The sequence below is a fragment of the Leptosomus discolor genome, chromosome 4 (assembly GCF_034619465.1).
Source record: "Leptosomus discolor isolate bLepDis1 chromosome 4, bLepDis1.hap2, whole genome shotgun sequence".
In the NCBI taxonomy this organism is placed as follows: domain Eukaryota; kingdom Metazoa; phylum Chordata; class Aves; order Leptosomiformes; family Leptosomidae; genus Leptosomus; species Leptosomus discolor.
This window is the reverse complement of record NC_141394.1, coordinates 36,672,389-36,689,141: the sequence shown is the minus strand read 5'-3', so window position 1 is coordinate 36,689,141 and position 16,753 is coordinate 36,672,389. Positions and strand designations below refer to the sequence as shown.

The window sequence follows — 16,753 nt, the reverse complement described above, 5'->3', positions numbered from 1 at the left end:
AAATATCTGAAAAGAAGGGGAAAAACCTCCACAGCTTGTGATTATTATACAATTTATTGGTGAGTATTGGATGTAGGACCTGACTCACAGCCAACAGAAATCACTGGATGAGCTATGATGATATACTCCCAAAAAGCTTATTTATGCTAGCAAATGGGGAGGACTGAATGTCTGTGAATACATCAGAAGGTTAAACACCAGTTAGAGGATATGGCAATATTATGACATGAACAAACATTTTACACATGGCTTTGAATAAACTTAATCTGAAAGTCAGGGAAAGGTATCTTACCAGTAAAATAATTACATTCTGAAAATGTTTCTCATCATAAATAAAGGATGTAAAACACCCTAATTGCCTTTGAGATGGAGTTTAGTAGTTTATAAAAATCACACGGTATGGCTGCCAGCGACTGAGCTTAACAACCCATAGATGTCCAGTCTTCTGAATGGTGGCAATGAATGGTCAAACAAGTGATAAATTTTAATCCACCAATAACAAGGAACGAAGTTGAGGCCTCCAAAGAACTGGTGGCAAAAATACGTTATTCAAAACTCCTCCTTCAGGGGCAGTCACATGCTGTCTGCCTTCAGCCCCTGTTGGAGTTAGTTTGCTTAGTCTTCACGCTTGTGGCCATCTACAGCGTGAAGTCTACTTTGGCTGCCTGTTAGAGTAATGAACTGCTCTCATGTCCACTTCAGCTTCCCAAGCCTGGGCCTTTCAGGACATTTGCAGACTTTGAAAGCTTTCCTTTTGAAGGTGAACCTCAAATGTCCTACCTTCAGTCTGCTGGATCTGTTTGCAAGGAGCCTTTGACCTTCTCAAAACCCATTTCCCTCTTACCTTAGGACGTGACCTGTTGGCTTTGTATTCATCCAGAAAATAAAAATGTTCAGTAACGGTATTCAACTGATTTATTCTAGGACTCTCTGCACATTTATTCCTTCCCTAGCAAGCTTTCAGATACTTTTTGATGAGAGCATCTCTTAAATTTATGTTAGCCAACTGCCTCAGAGGCTACAGATAGTTTTTCTGAAATCAAAAAGATTCCACTCCTCCCTAAGAAATTGAGAAACTAAACTGGGATTCAATGAGTGGAAAATCGAGATTATGCAAAATCTCTTGTTTATGTTGGACTGTTGTCGATAGTATCTTAGATTTGTACTAAATGAATGGAAACAATTTAATATGTTCTTTCTTTTTTTGGAAATGCCAATGTTGGCTCTTTCCACAAATGTTTGGTGGCAACAGTGACTGATTAGTGCAGGCTAATGTATATTTCTCAATATGAATAAATAAGGTCAAGGAAAGCATTCCAAAATCCTTCAAAGGACCATATATTTTTGGTGTCTTCTTTATCCTGGTGGTTCATGGCAAGCTTTCACATGGTTAATCCCTGCTTGAGGAACATAGCCTAAGTCGAGGAGCCATAAAATATGAAGAAGACTCTGTCCTCTAGGAAAAACTCTACAGGTAGTAGTATTTCTACATATCTTTAGGAGTTTCTTTTCATCTATAGTGCAATACTAGCAGCACAACCTGTGGTGATAGTATAAGTGCTGGAGATGGCAGCATGTAGTGTGTTGCTCTGGGACACTTTCTGGTCATAATTTAGCACACGAGAAAAAGAAACGCCTTGTATCAGATTCAGCAGTTCTGAAAGCTTTCACCGTGAGCAGATCAGGCATTTCAAATGAGACACACTAACGCTGAATCCCCATTCCACTGAATGAAATGCCTTCAATTTCCTCCACAGTAAAACTCCTGAGGAAAATCAAAAGAAACAGGCTGGTAATCCTCATAATTCAGTCAATCCAGACAATTACAATTTGCATCCAGTGAAAGCATCAGTGCTGGTCCTTTGAGGGTATGATTTAAATAAAAAAATACAATCTGAACCTCAATCAGATTGTAGACATGAGAATCCTACAAGTGGGGGATATCTGAGCAGTGTATTCGTATCTTCCTGGCTTTTGAAAACACATCCACCAGAAAACCTTGCAACCAAAGAATACATGACGAAAATGGAACCATGTAGGCACATTTCTTATCCTCACAAAATATTGGTAGTGACCCAGTAAGAGACAAATTTAAATTGTCTTGCAGTTTCACTTGGCATTTTTCTTCTACTAAAAAAATAGACAAACTATACTGATAGTACATTGGCCACAGCCTGATCTTCATAAAACTCCTATTCTTCACCCACCCCTTTCTTAAAAAAGAGCAAAACTTCTGGAATAACTGTTGAAAACACTTGGAGTTCATATTCACTGTAAGTAGGATGACTTTCCTGGAAACAACTACTTTAGCTTACACATCGAATATAACCTGAAACACATACCCATGTTACATAATGACATACACGTTTAACAGTCCCACCACCTTTGTTTTTTTGTTTAACAAGTTCCTAGATAATATTGTCACACTAAGAAGGTCATCTCTAAGTGACTGACTAATTGCATTTCACACTTCCATGACCTGAACAGCCTGAAGCCAGCCGGGCCCTGTCAAGGCTTATTCAAATTGAGGCAGGGCAGATTCCACGGTCTGCCTCAGGGTGTTTCAATTACAGACATATGCAAGACAGCGTGGGGTCTTTCCATACCTATGAAACATTCCTGCTTAGATTTTGTCATAAGGTAGAAGTACACTTCAGCCATTCAAATCTTGTTTTGTTTTTCCTTTCCTTTTGTTGTTATCTCAGCAGGGTGGACGTCTAAATAACTTTTTTCCCTCCACTTACATGCACCTACTATCGTACAGAACAACACAAACATACTGGGGGAGAGGGACTAGACGACTTATACATTTCCCTTGTTCTTGTTTCAGAAGAATTGATTGCACACCCATCTTACAGGACGTAACTTCTGTGGAAGTTCACGTGGAAGGGTAGTGTTCACATGGTAACTTTTGAGGAGGGAAACTGTGTAACTCATAATTCGCTTTTGCTGTAGTGGTTTTGGGAAAATATCACAGGCAAGATGTTTATTAGCTTTACAATCAGCCCTTTGGGATGGTATGGTTTTACATTTAAATAGCTTCACGTCTTCTGTTTCTATCTGACACAACACGGACAACAGTAAAACTAATACGTATTACTTCAATGATCATTTCTGTATCCATTTATTATCCATTCAGACATAAGAAAGAACAGTAACATTCAGAATCATACACAGTACAAATTCAGTATGACTCAAAATTCTGGCTAACTTTTCTGTGCTCAAGACTCATAAAAGACAACTACAACATAAATAATTCTGTAATTTTTTTTCAACTTGGGCTGCAGTCTAATGACAAATTTGCAAAACAAACTATTCAAAATTTTACTTCTCTGCAAAATAAACCTTTCCCTTACATATACTGTAAAGAGTATGAGTTTTTCTATACATCAATCCTAACTCATAGGCCAGTTCTCTTTTTGAACCCCAAAACAGCATTCTCCTTTGGAGATTAAAGAGAGAGATTAAAGTAGTAGATATGGGAAAATTGTGACTTGTGACCAAATGGTTTTGCAACTATTAACTACTTTTTTTGAGGTTTTTGCAAAAAATGACTACATTTTAAAAATACGGTTTCATGAAAAGTATCCTGGTGACAGATGTCTTAAAATTTATGAACAAGCTGATTTCTTTGATGAATTTCATGACAAATATTGACACTAAAAGAGTTAAAGAAAACTGCACTTATTAAACAATCAAGCATTTGCAAATGTCCACAAAGCCAGAAGTGAGGATATAGTGGAGTAGATCAATGTCATGACTTTAGATGTTATTTAAAAGAGCAGATGTTACCAATTGAGTTATTCAGCAGTCTCATTGATGATGCACTACTATTACTGACTGGTAATAAGTACAAAATACTTGCTGCTTTAGTCAGATGGACTATTCTAGTTTAAAGTAACTGTTTGCAATAAATATTTTAGTAGTGCAATAAATTCATAAGTTTTCTCTTTTGTAAAGGACTGGTGTTTTAATCTCACTTTTCTGTTAAGAAGTGTTAAATTTCGCAGATATGGAGATCTGCTGCTGTTGTGGATATATACAAAGACTAACTTCATTAAATCATATTTGTGATCATTCTTCAACAGCACATGGAGGGATGGACACTGGTTCTCTGGTGAATTAAATGGCTTCTGCACACTTCGTTCCTCACCCTAGCCCACAGCTGATACCTTACCACCTTCTACTAATTTGAATGTAGAATCTGGGGAAAAAAGATGTTTTCTTCTTCCTGTGTGAGACATTTAAAACCCAAAATCATTTTCCCTCCCATAAATTACTTCTTCCTTGGGAAAGCAAATGTGCCTTAAAGAAAGAGAACCTGTTAATACCTGCGTCTCCAGTCACAAAATTCTGAACTTTCCCTCATGTCCTCTCCCCACAATTTTGGGCTACTGTGCCACATATGAAGCACACTGCTCAATCTATAAATGTGGTCTGGTATGCCGGTTTTAGAAATGACCACCATCAAAGAGTGGAATGTGCTAGTCTTCACCAGATACCTAACAGATCACAATGGCAGGTTAAAACCAAACAATTTAATTACAAAATCAAAATATATACAGTTGCAAACATTTCACAAAACATACATTTACCAGCATTTGGATGTTACACCATTTACTGGCACTTAGATCCTTAACTTATATTTCTGTTGAAACAGTCAGTGTTATTATGCCTGCTCTGTGCAGTCACAGAATCCAATAAAAAGCATACTTGGGTATGGGTAACCCTTCAAACATATGTGAATAAATGTGAGCCATCACAGTGAATTCCTAGTGGATTAGTATTTGGCATAACACATCTATGGCATCTTTGATATGGTACTGCAAGGTTTGAAGGGTTTTTTTTAAACTCCATTGAAAGTATCATGTATTTAAACTACATGGCTCAATGTATCTACTTAATTTTCTTTCACTGAAGATGTGTTTGTTTTAATCGAAAATCTTTTGGTGGCTCTTCTGGTTCAAAATGTTTATTTGAAATACCGAATTGTTATCTGAACAAATTAGCATTTGATAATTACTACTGAATATACTTCAAAACAATAATGCACTGGAGAAATAATGGTCTCTTGAATATGCTCTTGTAACGCTAATATATATATTATAATAATTACTATTGGGTCACCATTTTGTCAGCTGAAAGCAGAAAAGTCTCAGTTTGGAAAATCAATTAAATTATTAATATAAATTATATTATACTATTGTAATTCTTATTCATGGTCTTGAAACAAAAATTACATTGAAAATAATATTTTTCATTTAGCTACCTCTGCTGTGTTGGCAGTGTCATGTAATATTGAAAAAATAGCAGAGAAAAACAAAAAAACCCCACTAATGCAACAGGAATACCAGTTTCATTGAATGTTTTCTGGTAGTCCTTTTTTATAAACGTAATTTTAAGGATTCAGTGAAAAATTACTAGTAGCAGTAGGAATAGTAATCACCATCACTAATGCTTTTCTTATGGAATGCATCAGTAACAAGTTAACAGTCATTTTTCATTTCCCATTCCAATGTGTATTATACCAACCTTCACTGGTACCGAATCCCTGTTCTAAAAATACCTTTATGTTTAAGCAGACACAGCAAAAAAAAAAAAAAAAAGACAGAAGAGCAGGGCACTAGCTCATACACTTTTTTCTCAGTGGAACATTCTCATTGGCAAAATGTCATCAAATTCAAAGCAATCTTCATTATTAAAAAAAAAAAAAAAAAAAAAGCAAAACCTAGAAAACCTAGCCCTGACAGAAAAAACTCATGTATTTGCATATATGCACAGAACTGACAAAAGGAATCTGCTCCTAAAATAGCAGTATGACAGTATGACAAACCTGTGAATACCCAGAAAGGCATAGATCATAAAAGCATACTACTATGGTCATGAGACAGACACGTGAGTTCAGACACTTGTCTGAACACAGCAAGAGAACAGTAAAAATGCTTAGCATTTAGTTAAAGGTGGGTTTTGTTCAAAAAAGTAATCATCATCTTCTACTTCAAAAGGAATTCATCAATATATTTTAAAAAAAGATAAGAGAGAGTACTGAATCACAGAGTTATGCTTCAGTAATAGCATTGAGTGACAGCATGGAAACTGAATAACTGACACTCAGTAACAACCACAATGTATCAGCAATGCAGATGACAACGGAAGTACAGTGTTGGGTAGCTTACCATAGCAATGACTGCTGCTCCAGCTCCAGCAAGTGCCACAATGAACAAGTGGAATGTCATGTTTAGCTGCAAAGTGAGGACAAAGAAAAGGACTTTCATGGTGGTACACTAAACAGAAACTGAACAAAAGGTCAGAATAAAGTAGAGCAGATAATTATCTTCCTGGTGACACCTTTCTATAAAAGTAATGATTACTAACCCTTTTTCCAAAAGACTGATATCATTATGTGACATTGTGCTTGTGCTTGTTTTGCTACAATACTCATATCAGGGGTAAAGCAAATTTTTATTGAAAAAAATAGTATTTAAATCATAAAATGTTAAGACAACTAATTATTTAAAAATAAACGGACAAGCATTTTTGTTCAGTTGTTTTTTTAGTACTACCTTACTAGATGTACAAATGTTTGTGGTAATTTCTCTAGTGGCACAGACAGCCTAAGAAAACCCTATTTCCCTTCATTAGCTGCAGCTTTTCATCCTCATACATTGATTTAATTCCGTCCCAAATCTAACAATAATAGTTGTTCACAGTGATCTAATATAAACCAGGTTAAATAATTCAAGTTAACCACCTTCCTCACCTCACCCCAAACCAAATGGTTACAGTCGTTTTTCATTTCAGGGATCTGGTTTACACAGCAGTCACTGGATACTGACTGCACACCAAAGGTTGCATTTTCTTAGATTGTTTTGGTATAAAGGCAGGTTGTGTACCTTTGCTCTAAGAAGATTTATTCAAACATAGTAAGACCCAGTGAAACATTTAGCAAAGCACCCTCTGACTTCAGAGGGATCAAGACTTTAGCCTCTCTTTTTTGTTTTACATAGATGTAATTTTGTTTGTCTTGTCTTCATCCCTGATCACTTAAAAACAAAACTGAAATAGGTGGCATTTGCCTAAGGGAAAAACTACAAAGAAAAATGTACTAGGAGTTATTATCCTAACATACTGCAAGATTTGGTCACACCCATTTGAAATATTGACTCTCCTGTCACAACAATAATCATAAGATTTTCAAACAGCAATTCGTTATACAGACCTATTCACTGTGCAGCAGGCACATTAGCTTTCAAAAACATCTCAGTAAAAATACAAGTGACAATGGAATTCTTAAAAAAAATAAAATACAAGTGTATTTAGAAAACAAGTGGCTGGAGAAATTGCACTGACTAAATTTGGTACATGGTAAAAGACTGGGTAAAGTACTTGCTGACTGTATTTTCCTCTGGGATTTTATTTCATCACCATAACTAGAATTAGAACCTTAAGAGTAAGAAGAAAAAAAAACCACATCAGGTACTTCCTACTTTAACAGATATTATGAATTTGCCAAAAATATTATCACATTTATTCACCTCATTAGAGTCACACATCTTGATGAAACTTTCTGATGCGGTGCAAACCTTCTTTTCTTCTCCAATAGTTACAATACCTGGAGCAGAATAAATATTCATAGTATTTAGTATTCCTAGTACATAGAAGCTTACTTCATAGAAGGCAGAAAAGTTAAGAAATACAAGTTCTTGGCTGCTTTACAGAAATTTTTTAAACAACAAAATTAGTTTTCTCTTGATGATCAGGGGGCTGGAGCACCTCCCCTATGAGGACAGGCTGAGAGAGTTGGGTTGCTCAGCCTGGAGCGGAGAAGGCTTCAGAGAGACCTTCTAGCAGCCTTCCAGCACTTAAAGGGGGCCTACAGGAAAGGTGGGGAGGGACTCTTATCAGGGGGTGTAGGAAAAGGACAAGGGATAACAGTTTTAAATTGAAAGAATACATTTAAATTAGATGTAAGGAAGAAATTCTTTACTGTGAGGATGGTGAGACACTGGAACAGGTTGACCAGAGAAGTTGTGATTGCCCCCTCCCTGGCAGTGTCCAAGGACAGGCTGGATGGGGCTTTGAGCAACCTGGTCTAGTGGAAGGTGTCCCTGCCCACAGCAGGGGGGTTGGAACTATGTGATCTTTAAGGTCTCTTCCAACCCAAACCGTTCTATGAATCTTCGATAATTTCAGCCTTCACAAATCTAACGCATCATCTATTTCATAAAAGCCCTAATAGGAAACATGCAGGTAATAATTTTTCAGCCATTTAAAAAAATATCTTCATTACAGATTTTGGTCAGCACAATGACCAAAACACCAAAGAATTATTTTCAGCCAGTATATACACTTACCGTGTTATTTACAAACATTCCCTACCCTCATGTTGATCTGGTACAAAGTTTCTTTCACAAAGTATAAAAAGCATTACCCAAATGAATACTTTATTGTAATAATAGTTTCTCTATCAGCAAGAATAGCTAGAATTTGCTACACTGTTTCCTTTAGCTAATGTCTGGATACTAAATCAAAGACTAACTTGAAGAAAACTGCTATAACTTAATTATTATGAAAAATGGTACTGTTCTTTCCTATTCGTAATTCACAGAATACACATTTTAAAGGTTAGTGTTCTATACACATTTTATATAGAATTAATAATAAAAAAAGTCATTAATATTAGGAAAATAAAAGGTCATGGAAAGAAGAATTAATACTCTTGATGAAATCTGTACAGATATAATTACTTTCTCAACTCACCTGTCATACTGGGCGTGGGGAAGGGAATCAATAAATTAAAAACAGTAGTTTTTTTTTTCCCTTTCTTAAGAACAATAATGTGAAATATTTTATTTCAGGTTAAGTGAAATGTTTAATATGAACCTAACTGTTTCGTTCCCAAGTCATACAGCATTTTTTATATCTCAAAATTACAATTAGAGATATACTGCAATTTTATATTGGGCCAAGGCAACAAAAGAAAGATTCAAGGAACTGCCTGGTAAGAGTATGACTACCCAAAGCTCTGTGGGCTGAGAAACCATTGAGACCAGAACATCTAGATTCAAATCAGTCTTGAGGTAGAAAGGAATTGCATTATCATCACCAAAACAAGAATTCTCAGACTTTTTAAGATCCCAAACCCTCTTTTGTCCAAATCTCCCATTCCCTCGAAACACACATATGTGTATATCCCCACTTTATTCTAATTTCCAGAGTCCAGACTTTAGCCTCACTCCCTCCCTCTCTCTCCACCAGCCTCTTAGAGTGTTACTATTCGTATTGTTGCTTTTCATCAAAATTTTTGCAAGCAATAAATCTTGTCCTGTCCCAATTGACCTCTGCAGAGGCAGATGATAACCTAAAATCTCACATCTCCAAAACAGTGTCCTACCACAAGATTGAAGAGTAATTCTCCAGATAAATTATTTTAAACAAGTTCCAGTAATTCCAAAAGAAGAGACTAAACAGAAGCCTCAAGCCAAATTTTCAGTACTCTGGGAAGACGGGCAATGTTGATTCAATTTTGTCAGGCCTGGAAATACAGTGTATCTCTAATATACTGCCTTGACTAGTGGGTAAAAGGATAGAAAGAGTTGCTTAACAATTGTTTCAGAAACACTGAAACATTTCATTTCAGATACATAGATGCAAAGCAACGTGATGCTTTCTTTTGTGAAATTTTGCTTTCTATTTAGTGCTCTTCATTCACATACCATACTGGCGAAGATCCAAGCAGAGATTAGCTCCATCCACTACAGTGGCATTTCGGCAAATGGTCCACAGATTGAAGTACATGTAAACAGGCAGAGAAGTGAAAGCTGTAACGCCAAGCCAGGCCAACATAAAGATGTACGTCAGCATAATAAACTGCAGTAAAAGAGGGAAAAAGAAAACAAGTGGTAAGTCAGAACTGATACTCCATTGCAAAAAAAAAGGAACCACAGAGAAGTAACAAACATGTTTCTGACTGTTTCTGTTCTTATTTACCTTATGGGTTTAGTCTGATAATAACTCATGATCTGGTAAAAGTGAATGATGGAGCACTGACAAGAAGTTTCTGAAGAACAGTTATGCTTCCAGAAGTGAAATCTTACTCCACATTCCTGTCACTCTTGGGCCTATGATTGCTGAAAAGTGCCACATCTGAAGTAGAGACAGCTGCATGCTTTATGAAGCATGCCTCTCACTCTCTTCTACCACCACTACTCCACAGTTAAGACAAGAGGCCACATGGTTGTTTTTTCCATTATCAATCATGATGCAAAAAATTAGAATGAAATACTATAGGTTTTGCTAGCTTTTGCTTTTAAAATGTGGTTAATAAAAATGAATCATTGTTCATGGCTGCCACATAACCATAGAATCATACAATTATAGAGTGGTATGGATTGGAAGGGACGTTAAAGATCACCTAGTTCCAACCCCCCTGCCACGGGCAGGGACACCTCCCACTAGACCAGGTTGCTCAAGCCCCATCCAGCCTGGTCTTGAACACTGCCAGGGAGGGGGCAGCCACAGCTTCTCTGGGCAACCTGTTCCAGTGTCTCACTACCCTCACAGTAAAGAATTTCTTCCTAGTATCTAATCTAAATCTGCCCTCTTTCAGTTTGAAACCATTACCCCTCATCCTATCACTACAAACCCCGATCAAGAGTCCTTCCCCACCTTTCCTGTAGGTCCCCTTTAAGTACTAGAAGGCTGCAATAAGGTCTCCCTGGAGCCTTCTCTTCTCCAGGCTAAACAACTCCAACTCTCTCAGCTTGTCCTCACAGGGGAGGTTCTCCAGCCCCCCTGATCATCTTCTTGCCCCTACTCTGGGCCTGCTCAAGCAGGTCCATGTCTTTCTTATGCTGGGAGTCCCAGAGCTGGATACAGTACTCCAGGTGAGGTCTCACCAGAGCAGAGTAGAGGGGCACAATCACCTCCCTCGACCTGCTGGCCACACTTCCTTTGATACAGCCCAGAATGCAATTGGCTTTCTGGGCTGCGAGCGCACATTGCTGGCTCATACTCAGTTTTTCATCCACCCACACACTCAAGTCCTTTTCCACAAGGCTGCTCTTGATCCACTCATCCCCCAGCCTGTATCTGTGCTTGGGATTACCCCAACCCAGGTGCAGGACCTTGCACTTGGCCTTGTTGAACTTCACGAGGTTTGCACGGGCTCACCTCTGAAGCCTGTCAAGGTCCCTCTGGATGGCCTCCCTACCCTCCAGCATGTCAGCTGCACCACACAGCTTGGTGTCGTCAGCATCCCTGCTGAGGGTGCACTCAATCCTGCTGTCCATATCACCAAAAAAGATGTTAAACAGCACTGGTCCCAATACTGACCCCTGAGGAATGCAACTCATCACTGGTCTCGACTTGGATATTGAGCCGTTGACCATGACTCTGAGTGTGACCATCCAGCCCATTCCTTATCCACCAAGTGGTCCATTCATCAAATCTGTGTGTCTCCAGGATGTCATGTGGGACAGTGTCAAATGCTTTGCACAAGTCTAGGTAGATGACATCAGTTGCTCTTCCCTTATCCACACTGTAGCCCCATGGTTGAAGGCCACCAAATTTATCAGGCACAATTTGCCATTAGTGAATCTCACCAGCAAATCCATTTTGCATTGAACCAATGAGACAATAGATTTGTCATTTTGTTACTGTATTTAGACAAATTTAGGGTCTACATACAAGGGAATTCGTTATTCAGAACAAACTAGGGTGCTCACCTCTGTTAATAAGAAACACATTAAATTACATTCATTTTTGATGTAAGACCTTTTACATCAGGGGATAAAGGAAAAAGCCTACCATAAATGAACATGAGCCAACAGTGTATGCTTGCAGCCCAGAAAGCCAACCATATCCTGGGCTGCATCAAAAGATGTGTGGCCAGCAGGTCAAGGGAGGGGATTCTGCCCCTCTACTCTGCCCTCATGAGGCGCCACCTGGCATGCTGCATCCAGCTCTGGAGCCCTCAACACAAGAAATACATGGAGATGCTGGAGCAAGTTCAGAGGAGGGCTACCAAGATGGTCAGAGGGTTGAAACACCTTTCATATGAGAACAGGTTGAGAAAGTTGGGCTTGTCCAGCCTGGAAAAGAGAAGACTCTGGGGAGACCTTATAGCAGCCGTCCAGTACCTGAAGGGGGCCTACAAGAAGGCTGGGGAGGGACTTTTTACAAGGGCCTGCAGTGATAGGACAAGAGGTAATGGTTGGAAGCTGGGAGAGGGAAGGTTTAGACTAGATATAAGGAAGAAGTTCTTCACCCTGAGGGTGGTGAGACACTGGAACAGGTTGCCTAAGGAAGCTGTGGATGCTCCATCCCTGGCAGTGTTCAGGGCCAGGTTGGATGGAGCCTTGAGCAACCTCATCTAGTAGGAGGTGTCCCTGCCCATGGCAGGGGGGTTGGCACTAGATGGTCTTTGAGGTCCTTTCCAACACAAACCATTCTATAGTAAACACAGATTTTAGTTATGGAAATCAAATAAAGTCACACTCAAAATGGTTGTAAAAGAGCAAAAATTCCTAGAGGGGTGGTTTGCCCACATAGACTTGATCAGGAAAAGCAATGCAAAACAACAAAAGTTTTGCATTTCAGGTGAAGCAGTTTTATTACTTTGAAGCAATAGGATGGACATTCTCAAGCAATATTAAAGACGTTAATTTGATTTGCTTTAACTCACTTCCTAAGAATATTAAATAAAAGCCATTTTACTTCTGAGAAAGTGTATTTACATAGGTATTTAACATAGTTTAATTAATCCAGTTTAAAATTCAATTCAGTTTAATTGTCCTGATTGTCCCTAGGTAGATGAGCCTTTCAGCAGCAGTTTAAAAAGCTGGAGAATTCATAGCACTAAAAATAAGTATCAGAAGGATGCAGTAAAGTGAAAGATAAAGTGGTACAAAGAATAGAATTATTCTGTTTAATACTTTAGGTATTTGCTTTCTATCCTTTTCTTCAGTTAGTTCTCAACACTTCAGCTTTGCCTGCCAGTTTGTAAGTTATGAACTATTTCAACATTTCCCTTAACATCAAACTACTTTAAAAGGGAAACTGATGTGTCTAATTTATGTTTAAAGATTTTTGAAAACGTATTCATGCAGATAGGGTCTGTCTTCCTCTCCAACTTTTCCCTAAAACACACTTACTAGAAAACCAGCTGATAAAATAAAATGATAGCGAAGTCTGTAATAGGCATACACCCTTGAATGTTACAATAGACTTTTCTGTGTGGCAGCTGTTTTAAATAATGGAAATTCTATTCCATCTTTTGCAGAGAAAATAGTCAATACAAGTAAATTCTGTTTTGTACACACTCCTATTTATTTTTTCGTTGTTGCTCCTTTATTGTTGGGTTGGGTTGGTTTTTTTTTGTTTGGTTGTTGTTTTTTTTTCTCCATATTACAGTGTTAAAACTAATGAGACAACATCTGGTTCAACCCCAGGCACTCATTTACAAATAATTACTTGGAAAATTACTTGGAAATGTAGATTCACTTAAGGGCTATGAATTCCCAACTAAAATTTCTGATCTTAATTTATTATTGAGCTAAAGATTTGTACTCAATTTTTCTAAAGCAGGAGCAAGAAATAAGAAAGAAGGCTCCCTATGTGTTGTCAGAACAGTCTTTAACAGCCTTTAGATTCTTAGTTTACTATACTACAGAAGTATTTTAAAAGTAAAACCAGCCTCCTAGCTTATATGTTATGAGCTTGCCAAAACCAGGTTATTTTTTAACCTTCATGCCTAGTTTCTGAACTAAATAATATTTAATTAATTTAGTACATATCTTGGTGTAGTACATGTATAATAATTTAATAGAGAAATAAATCTTTGATATTATTTATATTACTGAACTGTAGTAACTGTTTTTAAGATTGAAGTCCACACAGGTTTGTTATAATTCCTATTTAATATCTTTTTATTTTCTGATCTGTAGTAGGGATGAAACTCTCTGTAGCCTTGCTTGCTTCAGAAACTTGTTTAAAAATATGTACCGAGATAATACAAACCTTTGGTACAGCAAAGAAGTGAAAAAACAGAGCTTGTTAGCCTCTAAAAAAACCTGCCTTGGGCACAGAATAAGAGGAGAAATCTGTCACATGGTAGCTGCTGGGAGTCACAAGAGCTGCCTTCTTAGAGAGTATTGTCAGCTTGTTTGTAGAAGAGATTCTCTTTGAAAAACATGAATCTGTTTGATTGAGTATCTCAAACAAGTGAATCAAACGCTGATTTCATTTTAAAAATATATTTTAGAAAAGGAAGAACTTTATTCTTCCTCTTTTAGTCACTTTCAACCGAAGATCCAATGGTCAATGATATGCCCAAATTCATGTCATAACAACAAGATGAACAGAGGAGAAAAAATAGAGACATTTCATTTGTTTCATATAAGACTAATGAAAATGCAAAACTTCACGTTAAAATGCTTGGCAGCTACGAGTTATCCCTGGAAGCCGCTATCACTATATCAGTGAAGAAAATCACAAAAACATGGTCTGGGCAATAATATACTTTCTGCTGTAGGGGCAGTGAAAAGCAGGTGGTTAACCTTGCACAACAAGTTATTACTTTCTAGCAATAGATGTTAGTTTATAAATTCTTGTTATAGAGGAATGAAACTGTGAATTATTTTTAAAACCACTGGTGAAGGACTAAACTATCTTTTTAGATAATTTTTCTCTCCTATTACAATCTTCCCTCTTTACTCTAGAGGCCTTACAAGAAATGCTTAAGAAGCCTGTTCACTCCAGGAATTAAATTCAGAACTCAGTCTCCTGAGATTCAAAGGGATCTTTCTGCTTTGAAGTAGCATTCTGCTACGTGACAAGCCAAAGATTTATGAAATAGCAGTACAGTATCTTAAAGAGGTATCACAGTTTGTTCTTTAGTATGCTATGTATTGCGTTGGTAGTGAAAATTACTTCCTCTGATCAGTTCAGTTTTCACTGTAAGTAGTCAAACATATAAACCCAAACCAAACTGGAAGTGATAGTGAAATTCATCTACCAAATAATGAAGATAAAAAATCGTTAATCAATAATCAGCTTACCTTGGGAAAGAATAGCTAAAATAAATAATTATTTGAACAAAACAAATCTTTAAAGTTATTAATTTCTTGTACTAACACCATGGCTGGTAAAACCCTCTTGCCAGATTTTGTAAGCTTTTCATTTCCAGTAATGACTCCTGAATCATAAATTATCGAAGTAAGCAAATCTTCAACTGTTCTGGAAAGATTTTTTTATAAAATCTCTTGCACAGATCAATGTCAGGAAGTAGAGATTTCAGAGAATGTTCTGAAACTATACATATACAGCACAACAGCTTTCATGGTGGTCATAGCTGAAAACATTACCCAAATCCTATCCATTGTAAAAAGATCAAGATTTCAGTTACTGCTTGCTTTTTAAAATTTATGGGTCCTTTGCCCATGAAAAGCACATTCACTGGATTTCAAACACTGTTCTTGTTTTAATTTTGTTATAAAAATTTTAATACTCCTGAAGAAACATTGTACGATTGCTTCGGTGACCCTAGAGACACAGAGAGTGAAATTCTATCTAAAAGGTACTGTTACTACAGAGAGGTGGATTACAATGGAAAAAAATTAAACTCCTGTCATTTTATTGTGTGAGGACACTGCTGCTCACCAAAAACAAATAAAAAAATAAAAATAGCAACACATTCAGAAATGCCTGAATAAAAATTATCTTCAGAAACCTTGAATTGCCATGTAATCCGAACTACTCAGTACTTACATTTGCACTTCCTCTCAATTTAATCATACATATATTTTATATACCTCCCCCCCCGACATGAGCTCTCAACCTAGAGAGTTGTAAGAAGATGTACACCTCGCTGTGTTTTTATCTCATTCTGATTTATTATCCTATGACACATACACAAAACTTGTTTATTTTCAGCTTGGCAATCTATGAGGTTCCTTCCAAACCTCTTCACAGGCTCAGAAATTCTCTTTGACAGTTTTTGCCAGAGATCAAAACATCATCTACAGAGATCACATGCCTCCAACCTGACAAAAGCCTATTATGCTTTACTATGAAACCTTGTCAGTGCAGGAGATCACCTGAAGATGAGCCCAGGGTTAGCCTGGCTGTCTCTAACTGGAATACTGGGAGGCCCTTGACCTCTGCAGTGTGTTGTGTAGTCCTGGTTCTGGGTGCAGTTTCCCAACTGCACATCAGAACAAGACCCTGTGTGTAATTTGACGGCAACTCAGAAGCATGAACAAGAAGATATTTTAAATTTCTTCCTGAATTGCTCTGTCTCTCTAACATCATGTTCACTTTGTCAGCTAGAGATTTGATATCAATACTAATAAAAACTTATTTAGATTTAGCACTTTACTCAGCTTTAAATTGATAAGTGACCTTTGGCTTTCAGGTCTTCTGCCCCAGCCTTGTCTTTTTTTTTTTTGCAAGGAGAAATTCCTCTGAGTTGACTTTACTGTCTCCTTACCCTGTGCATAAACAGATTTACACACTGTTTTTAAATTATTCATCACCATATATTTTTTAAAAGCTGAATTTTGTCTTGATAAAGTTGTACTGATAGAGTGCATAGTTCCTTCTGCACTTTACAGAAAGTCAGACTTAAAAGTACTACACGTGTTCCTACCTCAGACCTATTGTTTATTTGCATTCAGTTTTCTATAATGCAGTGTTCTGTCTACTACCTTATATCTACAGTCCAGACTCAGTAACTTCCTTTGATCAATAAACC

The 16,753-nt window shown here is 37.3% G+C and overlaps 1 protein-coding gene across 1 annotated transcript in view; it reads right to left on the bottom strand.

The window, feature by feature from the left end:
• Window positions 1–16,753, bottom strand: part of GPM6A (glycoprotein M6A) — a 42,166-nt gene that overhangs the window by 784 nt on the left and 24,629 nt on the right. Inside the window, exons 3-5 of the mRNA XM_009952254.2 lie at window positions 9,717–9,870; window positions 7,536–7,612; window positions 6,177–6,242 (exon numbers count right to left, since the gene is read on the bottom strand). Of these exons, the coding sequence (XP_009950556.2) occupies window positions 6,177–6,242; window positions 7,536–7,612; window positions 9,717–9,870 (297 nt within the window). The remainder of the gene's footprint in view (window positions 1–6,176; window positions 6,243–7,535; window positions 7,613–9,716; window positions 9,871–16,753) is intronic.